The sequence below is a fragment of the Mastigoproctus giganteus genome, chromosome 13 (genome assembly GCF_048544385.1).
Source record: "Mastigoproctus giganteus isolate SK-2022 chromosome 13, ASM4854438v1, whole genome shotgun sequence".
Taxonomy (NCBI): domain Eukaryota; kingdom Metazoa; phylum Arthropoda; class Arachnida; order Uropygi; family Thelyphonidae; genus Mastigoproctus; species Mastigoproctus giganteus.
This window is the reverse complement of record NC_143587.1, coordinates 31,594,642-31,617,019: the sequence shown is the minus strand read 5'-3', so window position 1 is coordinate 31,617,019 and position 22,378 is coordinate 31,594,642. Positions and strand designations below refer to the sequence as shown.

The 22,378-nt window shown below is 35.3% G+C and overlaps 2 protein-coding genes across 6 annotated transcripts in view; one reads left to right on the top strand and one right to left on the bottom strand.

The window, feature by feature from the left end:
• Window positions 1-6,321, top strand: part of LOC150075921 (BMP-binding endothelial regulator protein-like) — a 210,069-nt gene extending 203,748 nt beyond the window's left edge. The window contains exon 16 of the mRNA XM_090388034.1: window positions 6,223-6,321. Within this exon, the coding sequence (XP_090244160.1) occupies window positions 6,223-6,245 (23 nt within the window). The 3' untranslated portion in view covers window positions 6,246-6,321. The remainder of the gene's footprint in view (window positions 1-6,222) is intronic.
• Window positions 1-22,378, bottom strand: part of LOC150075920 (cytosolic 5'-nucleotidase 3-like) — an 87,455-nt gene that overhangs the window by 22,005 nt on the left and 43,072 nt on the right. For all 5 annotated transcript variants that reach the window (XM_090388037.1, XM_090388036.1, XM_090388039.1 and 2 more), the window contains 3 exons: window positions 8,432-8,478; window positions 6,651-6,736; window positions 6,347-6,436 (listed from right to left, as the gene is read on the bottom strand). In XM_090388037.1, the coding sequence (XP_090244163.1) occupies window positions 6,347-6,436; window positions 6,651-6,736; window positions 8,432-8,478 (223 nt within the window). The remainder of the gene's footprint in view (window positions 1-6,346; window positions 6,437-6,650; window positions 6,737-8,431; window positions 8,479-22,378) is intronic.

Genomic DNA, 22,378 nt, shown 5'->3' with positions numbered 1-22,378 from the left:
AACTTTGTTAATTGGTAAGTGAGGTAATAAAGTTAAATTTGTGCTTTATATCTAAGTGGAGGTCCACTGTATTTTGTTGGGAGATCCCTGGGTTAGGTTCTGTGCTATTGAACTTGTGCTTGTTTGAGACCATAAAAAATTGTGACTTCAAAGCATCCAGACGGTACACGAAATCTAGATGCTGCAGAAGAGATTGTACTTAGCAGCGATGAAGAGGAAGAAAATTAAATGAACATACATTACCTGACATATAAGTATCACAGTTTGTAAGGTAAGACATTTGTTCAGTTATTGCTATTTAAGTTACTACTATTATAAAAAATAAAGCTAAAATATTAAGTTATTACTACTATAAAAATTAAGTTTCCAACAGTTATAAAAAAAAAAAAAAAAAAAGGTGTATTTTTGTTAGTTTTTGGAATATAACCCCTCCTTTTTGTACTGGTTCTTAGTCCCGTATAACCCAGTTTCGCATTACACAAGATTTTGTAGGAACCAAACTACCGTGTATACGAGGGTTACCTGTATATCATGTGAAGGGCTACTTTTAAATGATTACTTTCAACAAAAAGAAATCTTTCCCAAAACATGAAAATAGATTAGATATTGAATAATGTGAGTAATCACATTACTTTTTAAACAATTATCTTTCCTAATTTGAATCTATGGCTGCTTGTTTGCATCATTGTGGAATCAAAATATGTCCTCATCAAGTTTAACCCTTTCAAGCCCCTAAATCTGAATTCCAAGATTCCCATGCAGACGTTTAGTTTTCAAAATCTTTGTAGCTTGCAGAACTGGAGGCTATCTTATTAATTAATTCTTCAATTTGTCATTTCTTCAATCTTATTGAAGAAATAGCAGTTGAAGTTTAACATTCACAAATGCAAGGTACTCTGGAATTACTGCATATAGGTAGCAGTAATTCCAGAGAAACATCAACTGCAGTACTACACACACACTACCCAGGGTAGTGGAAAATAAAAAAGACCTGGGGAGGGGGTAATTGTGCAGTTAGATATGAAATTCTCTGAGCAGTGCAGACATGCTGGCAGGACAGCTCATGGGGCTTTGTCAATAATACACAGAAACTTCTCTAGCAGCGATAAAGAGGTAATCATCCCCTTCTACAAGGCCATGCATCTTGAGTACTGCATACAGGTCTGGATGCCTCACTTTAGGAAGGATGTAAAACTGCCGGAATGGGTGCAGAGAAAGGAAACCAGATTGGTGAAGTGAATAAAAAGGTGCTCTTAGAAAGCTTAAGTTCTGCAAATTACAGCATCTGGAGATGAGGCACCTGCAGGGAGATCAAATTGAGGTGTTTAAGGCCTTGAATGGATTGAGTAAGCTAAGTGTTAATGGCATTCTTCCTCTTGCTGAGACAACACACACATGAGGGAGCATAAATTCAAGTTGAGGAAGGATGGTTGATTGTTGGAACAGGCTTCCATCTGTTGTTATGGAAGTGGATGGTTTGAATAAATTCAAGGAAGAACTAGACAAATTCTTGGACAGTATGGGTGGGTGAAGTGCGTAGTTTTTTTTTTTTTTTTTTTTTTGATGTGAAAACATCTATGGCGGCACCTACTACATTTTCGGATTGAAGTAAATCCAATCGGTAATGAAATTTTCTAATGGAAATGCCACTTTCTATTAGGTGGCTGTTAGCTTTTAAATGATGCAAATTAAGTCACTTCCTAAATGGCGCTAACGATGCTAACTCAGTCACTAACGTTAATTCGGTAGAGTAAGTAGCAGGTAGTAATATTATGCAAGAATAAAAGTTTTGAAGCCACTGAAGAAACCTCTGGTGTCAACAAAATAAATAATTCAAAAACATAAGAGAATGAAAAAAATGCAGACTAATAAAATCTGCTTCTCAAGATTTTAATCAACATCAACCTTCTAATTAGCGGGCGTAAGCATAAAATGTTACATTGTTCATAAATTCGGTGGCTGTTAGATTTTAATAGCTGTTTAATTAAACCGTTTAAAAATTTAAATAGTTTTGATTCAAGGATGCAACAATAAAACAATCACTTCAACGAACAACAATCACTTCTTGAAGCAGTTTTTGGTTATGACGTCACACTAGTCTACAAATGGATTTCGCGAACTATCAAAATGTAAAAATACCGAATCTAATTTCAATTAACAACTTATAAGAGTATTTTTAGATGGCTAAAACTCCAGTTGAGCGAAATTGGGACAAGTATGCAATAAAAAAACTTACAAGCTTAGATTACAGTTTGAAGAGACAGTGTCCATAAAAATAATAGGATTTTAACAATGGTTTTAGAGCTCAACTCTAGCTGGAGGAACTCTACCGAATTAAGCTACGGCAAAACAGATTTGAAAATGAAATGCACAAGGCATAATTCTTATGGATTTTAGTAATTAACTATATAGTATCGGAGTAAATACACTATAGTTAACCAATAAATTTGAACTACGTAAGTAGCGTAGAGGGCATCGTTTTAATTGTATCTCACCGCTATCTTGTTGTGAAGGCAACCACAATATGAGATACAATTAAAACGATGCCTTCTACGCTACTTACGTAGTTCAAATTTATGGGTTAACTATGGTGTATTTACACCGATACTATATAGGTAAAACAGATTATAACAATTCTGTGTTAAATTCGTCTTCAGATACTGTTATGTTGCTTGCTCAAGACATATTTGTTGGGTGCAGAATATGAGGCTTATGTGCAGCAAAAACTTCATAAAATGGCAGTATTAGACACCGGTGGATTACCATATGAACTTCCTTTACTTATTGGCAAACCATACTTGATAACCACTAATATTGACGTTTGTTTGTTTGTTAGTTATTTGGTTTTTAGGAGCATTAGCAACTAAGGCCATATTGCTCCGGGATATGCGGTGGTCATTCCCTGACCTTTCCGCATCTTCTGTATTTGGTGGTGATAGGCTCGAACCCCGGTCTAATCAAGAAGCGTGTGCTACGCACTGCTGCTCCTTCCCACCTGGCTACGGAGGTGCCTTAATATTGACGTGTCCTATGGTCTGGCTAATAGAGCTTTAGGAAAATTGGCATGTATTGAATATGATAAAGAGACTAATTCTATTAAATGTCTTTGGTTGAAATTTCCAGGATCACCTGCTGTGGGTCAACTTGCTAGAACAAAGGCTCGTCGGTTTCCTATGGCTCGAGATACCAATTTAGAAGCCATGCCAATTGCAAGAAGAAGCACGAGTGTTTTGTTGAATAACAACAGAACAAACTCAGCTAAAAGAAATCATCTTCCACTAATACTGGCTTGTGCTATTACCATCCATAAATCTCAGGGAGGTACTTTCAATTCTGTAGTTTACGAATATGAGAAATGTCACAAATAACAACTAGTTTATGTTCATTATCTTGAGTTACCGATATCAATGATCATTATTGCTTAATGATCATTGATCATTAATGCATTATTTACATTATTGTTGCAAATGGAGAAAAGAAGTTTTATCATGGACTAAGAAACACTACATTCACTCTTGCACTTCAAGCTGAAATGACCAGGTTGTCGAGTAATCCTCTACTTACCATACTTTATACAAGTTCATCAGTAAACGACACAATCTTTCCATTCTAACATTAAATTGTCAAAGTTTACATACTCACAGTGACCATCTCACTGATGCAGCAGTCACCCAACAATCCAATTTACTTCCATTTTCTAAAATGTGGCTAAATAACAAAGGAGTAAGCATACCTAACTTCAATTGTGTCGTTCAATTCAAAAAAGAAGATCAACAAGCTGGCGGTGTAGCAGTTTATCGAGAAAATCATACTCATGTTGCTACTTCTCATATGGAAGTGATTTATCGATAAACTGTTGGAAAATCAGCGAGCGTTAGACCTGTTGGAGACATTTGTGAAGCTGAATGCCTTCTTCCTGATGGTCAAACGATATTGTCGGTAGTCATTTATATTTCACCTAACCAAAAAGGTCGAACATGTCATTGAATTCATCCATTTTGTTTTATTTCCTTACACGATTGAAGGAACTGCACTACTACAATAATTTTCTCACAAAAAATGTGACCGAATACCAATGATACCATTAATGAATACCATTAATTTTGTGGATACTCAATATAAACCTTTGACTGATTTCTTAGAAAATAAATTTGGACTAATGTTAAATACTTCTAGATCTGTATCAACTACTAATCATGAAACTATAATTGATGCTGTTTCAAAGATATTTACTTGAGATTATAAAGATCTCAAGTGTATGTATCATATTTTAGTTATCACAAACCCACTATAAGTAAATTACCTATTGAATTTGTATTGCAACCTCAAATTGGCAAAACTGTTGAAAAAAAATAAATTCTTTAAAATGTTAAACGTGTCTGGATTCTTTTCATTCCTAAAACCCTTTAACCTCGTCCAAGCCAAGGATGTTTTCAATAAAAATAAAAATCTTTCTTGCATACAGGATACACACGCCATTTTTTAAATTTTCTGGCCGATGCTTGCTTTCTTGCATCATATGCCACTACTACTAAGGGTGGTAGATGACTTTCATCAACCGGTGAAATACCACCACTTTGCTTATTGGAGGCTTGAAGTGGTGAAACCCATGTTTAGTCTCTAGAGCAAAGTTTCTGGCATCCCCCTCCCCCCATACTTCTCCTTCAACCCATGCACGGTACTAAGTACTATAGGTTTGGATACCTTTCGTGTTTGGGGTTTTCATAAAAAAAAAAAAAAAAAAACTCTGCTACTACTAATTGGATAAGATGAATTAAAATAGTTAAAATTACACAACGATAACTTTAATTCTGGTGCATGCATAAAAATGTTCACCGTGGCAATAATTAATGTAGTAATACAGTGTCTGAAAAGTAATGAGAAAATTTCTAAAAAAAATTAAAATGTTCATAAAAGGAATTTATTATATTTACATTATTTCAAATAACATAAAATATTTGCTTATTGTTAACTTGCGTGACTGTTTCTTTTCTTCAGTCTGTAAGTGTTTTTGCCTTTATTTAAAATGTTTCTAATCTGCTTAAGTATTTTGTCAGTGATTGAGTTTAGAAATGTCCAATTTGTTCATTTTAATCCAGGCATTTATCTGTGTTTGTCTCTCCAACAGAAGTGCTTAAATTACTGTGTAACTCGCTAGCAATAAATCAGCATCACTAACACTTAGTTTGAAGTGTCTCTTTTTTATCTTTCCTTTTGATTTGCTGCATAATGCCTTTCAAAAACCACATAAGATTGATTCTTGAAATTTGACCAAAGTAATCTAGATGGCCGATCACATTCTTTTGGATGTTTTGGATGGTATTAAATCACATCCCATTCATCTTCATTTTTAACTTTTGAAAGAAAGAAGTCAGCCAGAGCCAAATCCTACAGACTCCTTTTGAAGGTTGCTTTGTAACTTCCTTTTGCAAAAGAAGTCTTTGAACAATTAATGCAGAATGTTCGGGTGCACTTTCATGCAACAAAAACCAGTTCTTGTTTTCATGAAAGTCTGGTCTGGCACACTGAATTCATTGCAATAATCATATCTTCACTTCTAAACGAAATTGGGCATTTGTGGTTCTTCTTTCTGGAAGAAATTCTTTTTGAATGATTCATCTTGAATTGAAAAGTGATTAACACTCTTTTAAATTTTAAAAGTTTTTTTTTTTTTTTGGTCAAGGATATGACTTTGAGCACCACTCAGCTTTGATGTTTAGTCTGTTGATAATATTGAAAACATCAAGACTCGTTCCCAGTTAAAAATGAAGGCATATCATCAGCCATTTATAAAAAAATTTGACATGCTACAACTCAGATGTTTTTTTATTTTCTGTTAGTGAACATGGTACATAACAAGCACAAATTTTTCATTTACCTAAATCATTAGTTAAAATAATCCTTAGCATGTCTTTTCCAACCTCAAGATTGCTTGTCAAAATTTGAGGAGTCAAGCAATGATCTTCTGACATCAAATGGTGAATACGATGAACCATTTCTAGAGTTTTCACATAATAGGCCTACTGCATCTTGATTCACTTTTTTAAAATGAGAATACTAATGATAAGCTTGTGCTCAGGTTAAACAACCATCACCATAAACAGTTTTTAACATGCTCACTAGCACTTCTCACAGCAATATGCATGTACATCTAATGTATCTTAATTTGCATTCTTATGAATTAAAAAAAAAAAAAAAAAAACTTGTCTTGTTACTTTTCAGATACTGCATATTTGTGTGCTTAAAGATAAAAAGAAAAATATGTGAAAGTTTCTCCATCCCCTTCTGCTGTACAGACTTATTGCTGGTGAAAAGTTCAAGTGTTGTGTCACAATAGTCTGAGTACCTGAAGAAAGCACTGGATGATTCCACCATTGAATGCAGGTCAGACTTCTTTATTTTACTCTCTACCAAACTAGAATGGGCCTTTTCATACCTGAAAATATAAAATTTTTATATTAAAATATATGCAAAAGAATTCTCTCTCTCGAAAATGAGATTTCTGGAGATATAATTATTTATATACATGAAGCCTTTTCCATTTTTTTTTTTTTTTTTTTTTAATTATACCACAAAGTAAGTTGTCTGTGGAAGCACTCTGGTATTTCACCGCAAAAGAAGATCAAGAAAGACAATAAAATAAAACTTACCATTCAATTATATGAGGTATCTTTTCTTCTACTGTCATATCAGGATCAATTTCAATAGGGTAATACTTATTCTTTAGTAAACGAACCTACAACATTAAATAAATACATATAGATATGAAAATTATGAAGTTCTCATCTGAAATGCTTAAAAATTTTTAACCTAAACATACACTTGCAAAATCTTTTCTTGGCTTTGAATAAAGGGATGACTGAGTGGCAGAAGACAGAGGGTGGTTGTTAAAAAAATGTTATTAGCGAGGCCTTGAGTACATCCTGTTATAATGTGCCATCTCACAACGCATATTTCATGTAATGCACATATTTATTTGCCACCATGCCTGCAATTACAAGCACAAAACACACTTTCTCAATAATGTCATTCAGCTTACGGTTGTCCATGAGCATGTGCTACATATTTTGAACAGTTATATATTTTGTGTATAAAAATTTTTATACAGTTCCTATGTATACATATTCTTACTACCCATAAGATAAACAATGAAATAAATATTGAAATAAAAATGAAAGTTTACAAGTTTTGGCAAAAATGGTTTCAGAAGTGGATCTGGAATTGAAAGAAGCTGCTTGTTAAAAAGACAACTGGATGATCTGATGGGCATATACAGGTTTATTTTAGATGGAGAGTTGTTGTTGTTGTTGTTGTTATTTGGTTTTTAGGAGCATTAGCAACTAAGGCCATATTGCTCCGGGATATGCGGTGGTCATTCCCTGAATGACCTTTCCGCATCCTCCGTATTTGGTGGTGACGGGCTCGAACCCCGGTCTAATCAAGAAGCGTGTGCTACGCACTGCTGCTCCTTCCCACCTGGCTACGGAGGCGCCTTTAGATGGAGAGAGAGAAAAAAAAAGAAAAAAAAAAAAAAAAGCCAGAAAATGGACCTGATATTCAATTTTTAAAAAAATATGATCCCCCAACCACCACTTTCCTCCAATTGAAAATTTAGTGATCAAAAATGAAACAATATTGCCAATGTAATGTTTTATTTCAATAATTTTATTTTTATTTAACAACCTTTGAGTTTTAATATGTTATATACCAATCAGAGCATAATATGTACTGTATATATATAATAATTAATGTACTGTAATGATAAAAGTAAGTTTGAAAATGGGCTAAGTGATGACAATTCATAGCTCTTATCTTGACTGTTACATGAAAATGAGCACACATTTTTACTGTGTTAGTTTTGGAATGTATGTCATGCATTACAGCAGGATTAATTATACTTATTAATGATATTCATGAAGACATATGAAGTTTAATGTCCAAGTTTGCTGTTGATAGAAAGGTTAATGGGGTGATTAATGACAGTAATCAGAATGCTACTGCAACAAGATCTACAGAAATTTAAAAAATATATAGTTTTTACATATGTGGCATAGTTAGTCAGTTTTGGGCTAAGATGTTTAAACAGTACCTTGGTAAATATATATATATATATATATTATATATATATATATATATATATATATATATATATAAGGGTTAAATATGCAATTTCCAGAAAGGCTAAAAATACATAAATAATGTTCCTTTATAGGATGCAACACATAAGAGTGGCTCAGCAGCCACATTAGCCAGAGAAATCTTTTATCCATTTAGTATGGAAAAGTCTACTTATTCAACGATGATTGAATGTGGTGCAGATTGTGAAAAGATACAAACCTAAATAAAAAATATACATATATTATCAAGAATGAGGCAAAATTAAAAGAACAAAAAAAAAAAAAATTCAAACTTTGCAGTATGTTCTACTCACCTTAGTCCTACATCGTTCTGGCAAAAGAGAACTGCTTTCTAATATACCTTCAAATAAAAAGGAACAATTAAAAAAAAACATTCAATACAGAACCACACCTAGAGGCTACTAGAGTATCTGGCTAAAAAAGTAAACTAAATTCACAAATAGTTTTTCACTGCAGCTAAACTCATAGAAAACATCTTCAACTATTTAACATTATATACAAGGGCTGTCCATATGAAACAATAAACAACCACAGAAACAATAAACTGCTTCTGTAATCATGACAGAAGATCATCATATAACAATTAGGCAATTGGCAAAGATGTTGAGAATATCAGTAGGAAGCAGCATGGTATTCTCCATGACCATTTGCACATGACACGTGTTTGTGCACACTGGGTTCCAAGACTACTTACACTTGAACAACAGAAAGTTCATATGGTGGTTTATCAGGGGCTGCAATGAATGGTTACTAGATGGTGGGGTTCTGCACAAGGTGATAATGGAGGATAAGACATGGCTTCATCATTTTGACCCAGGGAGTAAGCAACAAAGCACTGTTTGGAAGCCTAAGCCATAGCTTACATCAAAAAAAAAACAGAAAAAGTTGTGGTTTCTGCAGGAAAGGTTATGGTCACCCCTTTTTATAACATTCAAGGAATGGTTTAGAGCATGTTGTGCCACATCATGTTATGGGACCTTACTACAGAACTGTACTGCATACTTTGTGGAATCACATTCATTGCAAACGACCACAACTACATGTAGGTGGGTGGATGCTGCATCACAGCATTGCAAGACCTCACATACTGTCATTGAGTACATAACTAGCATTAACGTCAAGTGTTTCTCATTCACCCTACAGCTCTGACCTTGTGCCCTGTGATTTTTTTTTTATTTGTAAAGTTAAAGAAGGAGCTACAAGGAATGCATTTCCAGTTGTCAGAAGAGGTTGTAAAGACATTGGAGGCGATTCTCAAAATGCATGGCTTCTACCATGTTTTTGAAGAATGGCAGAAATGTTAAAGTGCATTTCATCAACTGGGGACTACTTTGAAAAGGATTATTAAAATACGAATGTTTAATAAAGGTATGTTGTGAGAAAAAAAAAAAAATAGGATCATTCTTCACTGAACAGCCCTCATATATATATATATATATATGTGTATATATATATATATATATATATATAAATAAAATACACCTGCAGCAAATCACACTGTAATTAAAGTCTAGAAATTAGGATATAAACTGACTCATTTTAACCATATTATTAAAACTAATATAAACATAAACCATTTCACATCCTATTTTTTTGTGAAGCCATAGAATGGCAATGCTTTATAAAAGCATTTGGATGCCTGAAAAATTCATGTATGCTGAAATTTTTTTATTTTTAACTTTCTTAACTTTGGCAATCAACTTTTTTATTAACATGCCGAATACTGAAATCTACTTATAAAAGAATATTTTGCTTTTTCATGTACATGGCAGTAATAGAAAAGAGAAAGATCATATCAGAAAGACTGAGAAGAAAAGAAAAGATCTTGAGCATGAAGCAGCACTTAAAAATCCTGATATTGAAGAAAACAACTCAGTCTGAGGACGAGGGTTGCCTGTGCGGACGTACCTTTCTGCCGCTCTTGGAACAGAGAAGTTTTTTCTGATTTATTTTCTGCTTTATTAGTTTAAATTGACATATTAACTTATTTTCTACAGTAGCTTTATATTCCTATTTATGGTACTTAAGTTTAAAGTAACTTAGATAGAGATTTTGTAGGTATTACTTAGTATCGGAAAGGGTATCAAATCTACGTGTTTACCGATCGTAAATAGCCGCCATTGCTACGCGAAAATTAATCAGTAAAATCTATTAATCTTGTCGAACTTCATTGGCAATTAAATTGTACTTTTAACATATAACCACTTAGGTTACGTAATATAAATAATTAGTAAAAATAAATAATTAATACATAACTTCATACGGAAGTTATATAAAGGGATTTCGTAGATAACACTCGTTACTGAAACATAAATATTTCGTGGATAACACTCGTAGATTTTGTAGATAACACTCGTTACTGAAACATAAATATAGCGTTATAACTGTGTTGGGATACAAGTTTAGGATTTAATTTTGTACTGAAATTGAAATTTTTATTGAAAGTAAATCGAAATCATGACTCAAACCAGAGCAGCAAAGCAAAAGGCTCAAGCTAATGGGAATGCTGTGGCTCAGAGAAGAACTGAGGGGGGCAGTTGCCCTCTGAATCACAGCCTTTTAAGATGCACTATTTGCTTGATGTTTACAGAGCAGTCAGGTATGGGACATGATACTGCCATGGGGGATGTCTTTGTATGTGCGCGATGCAAGGAGTGTAAGGAAATCGGGCGTCAACTCAGTATTGTTATGGGCCTATATGAGAGCTTGAAGGACAGGGTGGATGCCCTCGAAGGATTACAAGTGAGGGGCCCATCAAGCTCTCAGCTGCCCACACCAATGCCAGAGCTTTCACTTGGTCATCGCGCAACACAGCGGCAGCCCCCAAGGCAGAATGCGCTGGTCCCAAAGGAACTAGTAGTTGTTGGTGACTCTATTGTCAGAGAATTGGGAAACATACTTTGTAAAAAGGATAGGTGGAACAGGACCAGGGTATGTCTGCCAGGGGTAAAGGTTGATGACGGTGTAGAGTGGATATCATCTTTTAAGGGCACAAAAGGTGATATAGTTGTACACGTTGGCACTAATGATATTAAGAGTAGGAGACCGGCGGAATTACTTAACAAGTACAGGTCACTAATGAAAAAAAGCCGTGAATTAGGGTTGAATTTGAAAGTGTCTGCAATTCTGCCTAGACACGATAGGAGGGAGTATATGATGAGAGCCCTGTCGATTAATTCGGCCCTGGAAAGATTGTGCAGGGCTCAAGGGGTAGAATTTTTTTCAGCCTGGTCTGTACTTGTTAACAGGAGAGACTGCTTCTACAGGGATGGGATACACTTAAATAGAAAGGGTGCAAGAATGTTTGCTGATGCTATCGAGGCAGTGTTAGGAGGGTCGGAAAACTGCTAGATTGGGGGGATACAAGGACTAATAGATTAACAGTAGCCACTGGCAGAGGAGAAAGTGATTCTTGCACTGCTTCTATTGGAATGAGCAGCAGCCTGGAAAATAAGATGCAGGATATTTCAGAGACTGCTGGGAATCATTGGGGTACAAGTAAACACATGGGTTGTGTTAGGGTGGCTAAGAGGAAGAGCAGGTGCATGTATACTTGCGTGTACACCAATGCTAGGAGTCTAGTAAATAAATCTGATGAATTTGAGGTATTGCTCAAAACATCAAAGGCAGATATTGTTGGGATTTCAGAGACGTGGTGTCACACAGATATAAGGAATGCAGAACTGGAATTTGGGGAGTACAATGTCTACAGAAAGGATAGACAGGATAGGAAGGGAGGAGGGGTTATGCTATTAGTTAAGAAACACATAAAATCCAAGGAAGTGAAGCCAGTCGACATTGCTGGACAGTGCGGTGTCGAGTCAGTTTGGTGTGACATAAGCATTGGGAGATCAAAATTGAGAGTAGGAGTGTGCTATAGGCCTAATGACTCTGATGAGTATAATAAGAAACTGTACAGAGAAAAGAGTGGGCCAGTAAATCAGAGAGTCTTATTATGGGGGATTTTAATTTCCCAGATATTGACTGGAATTTGGGGGTTGGTCACTCACACACTAGCAAGGCTTTTGTGGATTTATTGGATGATTGTTTTCTACATCAGCATGTTCGGGAGGTAACTAGCGGGAGTAATACTCTTTATTTCATTATCAGTAGTGATTCTTCATGCATTAAGAATCTGCAGATAAATGAACCACTAGGTGGCAGTGATCACAGTGTTCTGAAGTTGGAGTTACTCAAAGAGGTAACTACCATTAGGGGTAAAATGAAGGGGTATTGCTTTCGTAAAGGCGACTACGGTGGACTGAGACAGTATTTAAATTCTATACAGTGGGACCAACTGATGATGTTACCAACAGCAAATTCAAAATGGGAAGCATTCAAAGAACTTACCTTGGAAGCTACTAGGCTTTACATACCAACTAAGAAATATTGTTCAAGGTTTAGGCCTAAATGGATGTCAGATGAACTAATGAGGCATATGGCAGAGAAGAAAAATGCATGGGATACATACAAATTAACACGTGACACAGAAGCCTATGATACATACAAGTTGATCTGTAACCAAGTTACAAAGGAGGTTACGCAGGAAAAGGCAGATTACGAGAAATCCTTGGCAAAGGATGCGAAGAAAAACAGCAAAGAGTTCTTTACTTATGTAAACTCTAGAAGGAAGGGGATGAATCAGATTGGTCCACTTGATATCGATGGGTCAACTGTTGATGATCCTGCTCAGGTAGCTAACAAACTAAATGAATATTTTGCATCGACATTCACACATGAGGAGTTATTCAACCAGGGGAATGCCAGAGGTGTATTCAACTCTGGCAGTAAGCTAGAGAATCTTGTAATAACTGAGAGTAAAGTGGAGGAGAAATTGTTGAAGATAAACACAAGAAAGACACCTGGGGTGGATGGAATCTATCCAGTTATATTAAAGGAGGCAGCAATGGAAGTAAGCAAACCCTTAGCCATAATTATGAGAGCTTCCTTGGACTCAGGGGAGGTACCCATGGACTGGAGATGTGCAAATGTGACCCCAATTCACAAAGGAGGATCAAAGGCTGACACAAGTAATTATAGACCTGTGAGTTTAACTTCTGTTCCCAGAAAATTAATGGAGGCACTGGTTAAAGAAGCACTGCAGGATCATCTAGACAAGACTTCAGTTATAGCTCAGACACAGCATGGTTTTGTTAAGGGAAAGTCTTGCCTGACCAATTTGATTGGATACTATGATGCAGTCACAAAAGAACTGGATGCAGGGAATAACTTTGATATTATATACTTGGATCTTAGAAAGGCTTTTGATACTGTTGCACATGGAAGACTGCTGCTATGGATAAAGGCGTGGTTGAGGGGGAGAAGACAGAGAGTGGTAATCAATGGACACTGCTCATCGTGGACTAATGTTATTAGTGGAGTCCCTCAGGGTTCAGTATTGGGTTCTTTATTGTTTTCTGTATTTATAAATGATATTGATGATGGTATATCAAGCTTAATGTCCAAGTTTGCAGATGATACGAAGGTTGGCAAGGTTGTCAAGGACACTACTGGCACTATGCTGCTGCTGCAACAGGATCTGGAAAGGTTGAGCAGATGGGCTGAAAGGTGGCAAATGAAGTTTAACATTGACAAATGTAAAGTACTATATATGGGAAACAGCAACCCCAGAGCAACGTATCAACTCTGTGGTACTACACTGACAGTGGTAGAGAATGAAAGGGACCTGGGGGTGGTTGTGCAGGCAGATATGAAATTCTCTGAGCAGTGCAGACGGGCTGCAAGAGTAGCTCATGGTGTATTGTCAAGGATATATATAGGAATTGTTCTAGCAGGGATAAGGAGGTGATTATTCCCTTGTATAAGGCAATGTCAGGCCACACCTAGAGTACTGTAAACAGGCCTGGAGACCTCATTTCAAGAAGGATGTAGAGCTGCTGGAACGAGTACAGAGATGGGCAACAAGATTAGTGAATGGAACAAAGGGGTGCTCTTACGAAGAAAGGCTTAAGTTTTGCGAATTACAGTGTCTGGAGACTAGGCAGCAGCGAGGTGATCTGATAGAGGTGTACAAAGCCTTGAATGGTTTGAGCATGCTCAATGCTGATGGGATTCTTCCTCTTGCTCAGAATAATCACCTGAGAGGGCATAAATTCAAATTGAGGAAAGACAGATGTAGGATAGATGTGCGGAAATTTGCCTTTAGCCAGGCGGGTGGTTGGTAGGTGGAACAGACTTCCATCCCTTGTCGTGGAAGTTGATAGCCCAAAATAAGTTTAAGGCTCGGCTGGAGAGGTATTTTGAACAAACAGAGGGGTGAAGTGGAAGTGGTTATTTTTTATTTATTTATTTTACTTTAAATTTTTTTGGCTGATGCTGCATAAGCTTGCTTTCTTGCATCAAATGCCTCTACTAATGCTAATGCTAATGCTAACAAAGCAATTATTGAAAAATATGAAAATAATATGTTAAATGCTTCACAATTAAGAAAGGAAAGATACAAAGAAAGACTACTTTTATATCACAAGACTAAGTGTAGTGGAAATAAGGTAGAAATATTTGGTTTGTGAACATGTCACAGGTGACAGAGCTGGATCGAAAGCATATATTCCACGGATTCATACGTATTCAAACGAAGGGGAATATAACTTCATTTTTCAAAGAATATAGTTTCCTGTGAAATTAGCTTTTAGTATGACAATAAACAAAAGTCAAGATCAAACATTATCTAAGGTTGGTGTTGACTTAACATCACCATGTTTTTTGCATGGACAATTGAAGGCAGCTAAAAATCTCTTTGTATCGACGGAAAACGAATCAAAAATGTTGAAGAATGGAGTGTGGGGGCTTTTCCCCCACTAAAAAAAAATTAAAATATAAAAACGTATAATTCAGGTTTGTGTGACACAAGGCAGAAGGGAGCAAGCAACCTTCTGACTTGTGATGCTAAAAAATGTAGCACTAATGCCACTGCTTTGCAATTAGACATTACCACTCATGTATATTTCTTATATATATATATATATCCAAAGTATGTAAAATGCATAATCAATAAACTAAATATAATAAATATACCAAATTTAATTTAATAAATAAATAAACCAACACAGATCCAATTAATGCCATCTTATATGATTAAACATTACATCCGTCTCTATATTATTTTATTATTTAAGATGTTAGTTATAGTGGTAGAGTCTAATGGTGTAGTTATAATCAAAATTTAGCAGGTTATAGTGTATACCAAGAAACAAACCAGTACGTATAAAAAAAAAAAAAACCAGTAATAAATAAACCAGTAAGAAATAAGCCAGTAATATAACAGCCCAAGAAACATAAAATCCTATGTAAGCGCCTACGGCAACCTGGAAAAAATATATATGCAATATAACATAAGGAAAACCTTACATATCAAAATTATATTATAAAATAAAATAAAATAATGTTAATTACAGGTATACAGATACATTGAAAGGGACTTTTTCGAGGGCTAACCCTCTCAATGTATCAACCATAATTAACAGGCTATCCGTTTCTGTAGTTATTGACCAGCATAACGGTGTCCAGAATATAGTTATGTAGTATATGATAGCAATACCAAATGAAGGTAATGTAGTATTAGATAAAAAACCAAAATATATTATGGTTAACTAAAATTAATATATACCAATTTAGTCGTTAGCTGGCTAGATGACTGTTAGCCCGACGGTTGGTTTGGTTGGTTTTTTTTTTTTTAGGAGCATTAGCAACTAAGGCCATATTGCTCCGGGATATGCGGTGGTCATTCCTTGACCTTTCCGCATCCTCCATATTTGGTGGTGACAGGCTCGAACCCCGGTCTAATCAAGAAGCGTGTGCTGCGCACTGCTGCTCCTTCCCACCTGGCTATTAGCCCGACGGATAGCTAATTTACAAAAGATAATACATAGCATAATGTAGAATTATATAGAAAGAGATCCATCCTTTGTTAAACATATACATATGTGGTATATTATATATTGTATAGGTAGCATTAGTATTAGTAGCATACGCTAAAAGTAACAAGAAGCAATAGTAGCATAAGCTAAAGAAGGCGAACGGAAGCAGAGTAAAGTATAGATATAGTACCTCAATCCCCCTCGAATTACTCTAATAGTTCATGAGGTATGAAAAGTAGAGTTATTACAGTAAAAGGTAAAAAGAATAGAAAAGGCAAAGCATAATGTTACTTAGGACAAAACCGGGAGCGTAACTTCCCGTCCCTTATAGTAAGGGATCCTGGTTATTAGATATAACAAGAAGTATATCAATAAGTATAAGATAAATTTATACATATAAAATGCTTACCACTGCAAAGAAAATGTAAGAAAGACGGAATAAATCTGCACGTGTAGCATATATGCGTGCCTAACCAATCAAAGCACCTCCCTAGTAATTGTAGTTAATGTCACTAAATAGCCAAAGTTAATTCTAAAATCTATAGTGCCCTCTGCAATTTTGTATATAAATATGGAACTAGCATATAGTAAAGTCAACAAATAGATGGTTCTAGGAGACATTGTAGAGGATAATAGAATTGGTTCCTACCCATAGAGTAAATATATATATATATAATCTCTTTAAAATCAGGATTAAATATTTATAATGACTACTTTGTCCTTCTGTCTGGTTTTGCAACTAGCAGGATTTAAACTGCATTAACAAGTTGCCATGATGTTGCACTACTTTCAACAGATAACTTCAGCTATATTACAACTTTGAAAGCTGATTTCATATACTTCTTGGTGGCTCACATTGAACAACTTCTATACAATGTATATGGTAGTGTGTTATCAGTTGAAACTACCAAAGGCAAGTTTGTTTAAGTAAATGACCAATTAATCTTTTGACAAAGCCATCTTTTTAAAAGTGGTGCAATACTGGGGCAACTCGTTACAAAGACATCCTGAAACAAGATGTCACTGCTAAGGCAAGTTTGTTACATTGTGTGAATTAAGCTCACTGAATATGTTTTGCCAGTGTGGTATCAGTTGAAACCACCTGAGCCATCTTATAAGGGACTAGTCAGTCGCAAAACAGGATATTGGGCAGTCTGATCTTTTAAGTAAATGGCCAATTAACCTTTTGGCAAGGCCATCTGTTTTTAAAGTGGTGCAATACCAGGGCAACTTGCTGCAAAGGCAAATTTGTTATATTCTGTGAATTAAGACCATTGCATTATCTACATTTTTTTAAATCTTGTTGGCTGCAAAAAGATTAAACAAGATAGTCCAGCAAGCATAAAATCCAGTAAGCAAAAAATGACATTTTTTTTATAAAGAGAGAAATGTCACTTTTTTTTTGCATAGGATGGATGCTTCAACGCAAATGTGATCACTGATATGAGTGCTGGATTGCTTTCTTAATATTTCCAGATTGTAAAATGTCTAATTTTTTGTAAGATGTTCAAGATTTTCCAGAGTTTGCTGTATATATTTTCAGAAATGCCAATTAATAAAACATAATTATACAAAAATACAACTTAATACAAATCTGGCAGCACTCCCTTGACAACAGGTCCAAAATGTGTGAAATATCACTATAAGTGAAAACAAAAATTTTAGAGTACTATCATAGTACAATTTAGCCAACATTTGTGCCCTAATGATAAATGGCTAGCAGCCATATTAGAATTGTGTTGCCTATGAACAAATAAACAAATTTTCAAAATGCAAAATTATTATCAAAAATGGAAAAAGGGATAAAAAGGAAAGCAAAATTTAAAAGTTTATTCATTCTATTATGTAACAGAGGAGAGTTCATATGGAATGAATAAAAAGTAAATTTTGCTTTCTTTTTTCTCTCCCTGTTCCAATTTTGCTTTTTGAAAATTCATTTGTAAGTTGATAGGCACACAAAGCTTCTAACATGACCACTAGACCATTCATCATTAGTGTACAAATGTGGGCATAAATTTTACTATGCTAGAACTCTGATAGATTAATATTAAGGTATATTAAAATTATTCAGGCTATTAAAATTTTATCAAATATTTAACTGCATTTTTATCAAAATGCAAAGAAATTCCAATAAACTTAACACAAACGTACAGTTAGTCCCCGACTTACTGATATTTCTGTTCACTGACATTTTTTTTTTTTTTTTGGTTTGATTGATTTTGATTTGATTTGGTAGGTGTTGGCGCATCGGCTTCTGTGGCCATATTGCACCTCCCAAGGTTTTTGCAGTACTTTGATCCAAGCCCGAGGCGGGAATCAAACCCGCGACCTTTGGGTTGCCAGGCAGGTACTTTACCCACTCGGCTAGCCCAGTCGGCTTTTTTTTTTGGATTGTAAAATTTAAAACAGTAAAAAAATAAAAAATAAGCAATCAATAATGACAAACACAAATTGCATAAGTGAGATACTAAGTAACAAGTTTATAAGGCTTAAAAAATAGGAATGAAAAGAAGATTCTGAAAATTTATTTATGTTTTTTATATGATTGAAGATTTCATGGAAGGGGAAACATATTTCAGCATAATAACGTAAAAATCCACAGAATTCCAGCTAACGGTATTATCGCATATGCAATTAGATCAAGTTTACTACCTTTATTATAGAATTGCACTAACATAAAAGCCCAATAAACCAAAAACTGCAAATTGTTTTTGTTTTATGGTAGTGACCTCCAGAAATGTGCTTTAGAAAAATGTCACAAAGGCGTTAGAAATTGGTTCTTATAACAGGAACATATGATAACAATGAAAGTGTAGTGCATTTTAGTGATTTGAATTGGTAATTAATAATTAATACAATTTTCACTATAAAAACAACTTTTCAGAGAGTTATATAGCGAAAATTTCAACTTCCGAGGTCGTGGAATGAATTACCAAAAAACAATGTGTTATTGGGTTCACATTACGATATTTTCACCATATGATGGTGTCTCTGGAATGAATTAATATCGTAAAGCTGGGTTACACTTTATTGTATAGCTACGCACGTGGTTTGAAATGTGGTATTTATGAATGTTTAACATTCATTTTTTTGCAATTAATGTTCATATTTTCGATTTTGTTGATACTTTGAAAAAAAAAAAAAAAAAAAAACTCGTAAACCCGAGAAATCTTAAAGCGAGAACTGCCTGTGTATATATATATATATATATATATATATATTTTTTTTTTTACAAGTTTAGTTCAAAGAAGTATATGTATTTAATTTATATTTTGTATGTGAATATTTTTTTATAAATAAAAAATAAATTGAAAAAAAAAGTCTATATTGTTTCTGGGGGGGGAAGGGGGTAACCCCCCAGATGTCCTGTATTGGAATACTAAGGACCTGGGCACTTTAAGTATAATACATTATTAACTCCCAACTTGGCACCTTCGATTGCAGACTGTCTCAGAATAGCGGGAACAGTGCTGGAACTCTAGTGTGCAGTTAAAATGGATGTTATACATGCCACAAGGTCAAACCCACTGCCACAAAAAAAAAAAAAAAAATGCATGTGTTCAGGTATACAGGGGATAAAAATGTAATGGTATGATGAAAAACAGAATGAAAAAGTAATGATGTGCCATTTATGTATATCAGAAAGAAGAAAGTTTTTTCTCCTCTGATTACCTTGCATACAATATCCACAACATATCTTTCCTTACGTAAAACATACTCTTCTCTCATCAAAACTTGCAGTTACTACCATAAGAGCTGACCGGGCTAGCCGGGTGAGTAAAGTGCCTGCCTGGCAACCCAAAGGTCGCAGGTTCGAATCCCACCTTGGGCTTGGATCAGAGTAGTGCAAAAACCTTGCGAGGTGCATTATGGCCACAGAAGCGATGCATCAATAACTAACAAAAAAAAAAAAAAAAAAAAAAAAAAAACCTACCATAAGACCAAAAAAAAAAAATTATATATAACCTTAACACTGTCCATTTAAATCATGAAGAATGGAACATTTTGAATAATTTCTCTTTTGTTCCTAAATTCATAAACAACTTAAAAATGTATTCCACTCTAACTCAGTAGAATGCCCCAACAGTACAAATTCCTCTATTTTCCCTTCCAGAAAATATCTTGCGCGCACACACACACACACACTACTCAAAGCACTCAAAAGCTTTATCTCCTTCAAAATCTTTTATCTTCTTGCAAACATATTTATTCTTGCAAACATATTTATTATATGATTAAAGATTTCATGGAAGGGGAAACATATTTAGCATAATAACATAAAAATCCACAGAATTCCAGCTAACGGTATTATCGCATATGCAATCAGATCAGGTTTACTACCTTTATTATAGAATTGCACTAACAGAAAAGCCCAATAAACCAAAAAACTGCAAATTGTTTTTGTTTTATGGTAGTGACCTCCAGAAATCTACTTTAGTAAAATGTGAGCTCGCATGAGGTGACAATAATGTTTCCACCTTAGCCCTGTGAAGTTCTTTAGAGAAAATTTCATTTTGACAGTCATCATGGTGCCGACTCAGAGAATAAGTGACAGCAGCACTAGAACTTACAAAGAAAAGGAAAGCGATCGATTTGGATCAGAAAATTAAAATAATAAGGATGTAAGAAAATGGTCAAACATTAACAAGGTTAGGTTAGAAATTTAGATTTGTCAGCATCAACAGTGAACACAATAATGAAGGACAAAGACAGAATATGTGAAGCAGTGAAGGGATCAGCAGCAATGAAGTTAACTATAATAACCAAGGCTAGAATGGGACTAATAAGGGAGATGGAAAAGTTACTTATTGCATGGATGGAAGACCAGATCTAAAAACACATCCCTTTAAGCCTCCACCTCATCAAAGCAAAGGCTCGTGCCATTTTTTAGGATCTTAAGAAGAGCAATAATACTGAAACCACCTTTGTTGTGAGTCATGCTTGGTTCGATGTTCCGTAAGAGAAGTGGATAGCATAATGTTGCCATAAGTGGTGAAACAGTAAGCGCAGATGGTGAAGCTGCAAAAAAATTCAAGGACAAATTGTATGAGATTATAAGAAGTGGTGGTTATTTGCTGCAACAAATATTTAATGTGGATGAGACTAGCCTTTTTTGGAAAAAAATGCCAAGTAGGACTTATATTTCTATTGAAGAAAAGTCAATGTCTGGGTTTGTTTGTTTGTTATTTGGTTTTTAGGAGCATTAGCAACTAAAGCCATATTGCTCCGGGATATGCGGTGGTCATTCCCTGACCTTTCCGCATCCTCCGTATTTGGTGGTGACGGGCTCGAACCCCGGTCTAATCAAGAAGCGTGTGCTACACTCTGCTGCTCCTTTCCACCTGGCTACGGAGGCGCCCTGTCTGGGTTTAAAGCTGCCAAAGACAGGGTAACGCTCTTAGTGGGTGGTAACATAGCGGGTTACAAACTTAAACCTTTAGTGGTTTACCACTCAGAAAACCCAAGGACACTGACAAGAAATCGCTTCCTGTACTCTTCAGGGCTAATTCAATAACCATGTTCAAAGAATGGTTTCTAAATGCGTTTGTCCTTGAAGTTGAAAAATATTGCTTACAAATGTCAGTGCCTTTTAAGATATTAATGCTCCATGACAACGCTCCCGGTCATACTAAATATCTAGATAATCTGCACGACAACATCAAGGTGGTATACTTCCCTCCAAATACAGCGGCTTTGATTCAATCAAGGGATCAGGGAGTTATCCGGGCAGTCAAAGCTTATTACATACGGACATTTTCTGAGGCTGTAAATGCATAGAGCAAGAGAAGATGGATCTGCAGAAATTCTGGAAGATATTTAATATCCTTGATGGAATACGCAACATTTCAAAAGCTTGGAATGATGTGACAACAACTTGTATGAGCGGAATTTGGAAAAAACTTCTAAAACATTCTGAGCTTAACAACGAAGGCTTCAACAAAGATGAGCTGATGTCTTCTGTTACCAAAGAAATTGTAAACTTAGCCCAGGAGTTGCAGCTGGTCCTCCCGGAGGACAAAGATGTAGATGAGCTTGTGGACAAGGTGAAGATTTAACAACAGAAGACAACAGAACAGAAGCCAGTTGAATGCACAAAGAGTTGAGGAATTGAAGCAACCCAAGAAGCAGTTTAAATTAAAGGAAATGGCAGAAGTGTTTCATGAAATTCAGGAATGTCTCTCTATATTTGATGGAACGAGTGAAAACACTGAACATTTCTTGAAAATGAAAAGAAAAGTGCAAAACTGCTTATCGCAAAATTTATGAAGAGAAAAAAAGAACATACAAAACAGATGAAGATCGAAGAGTTTGTGTTACGTACTACCTCCCCGACCTCTACTCAGCCTACAACACCCTGTGATT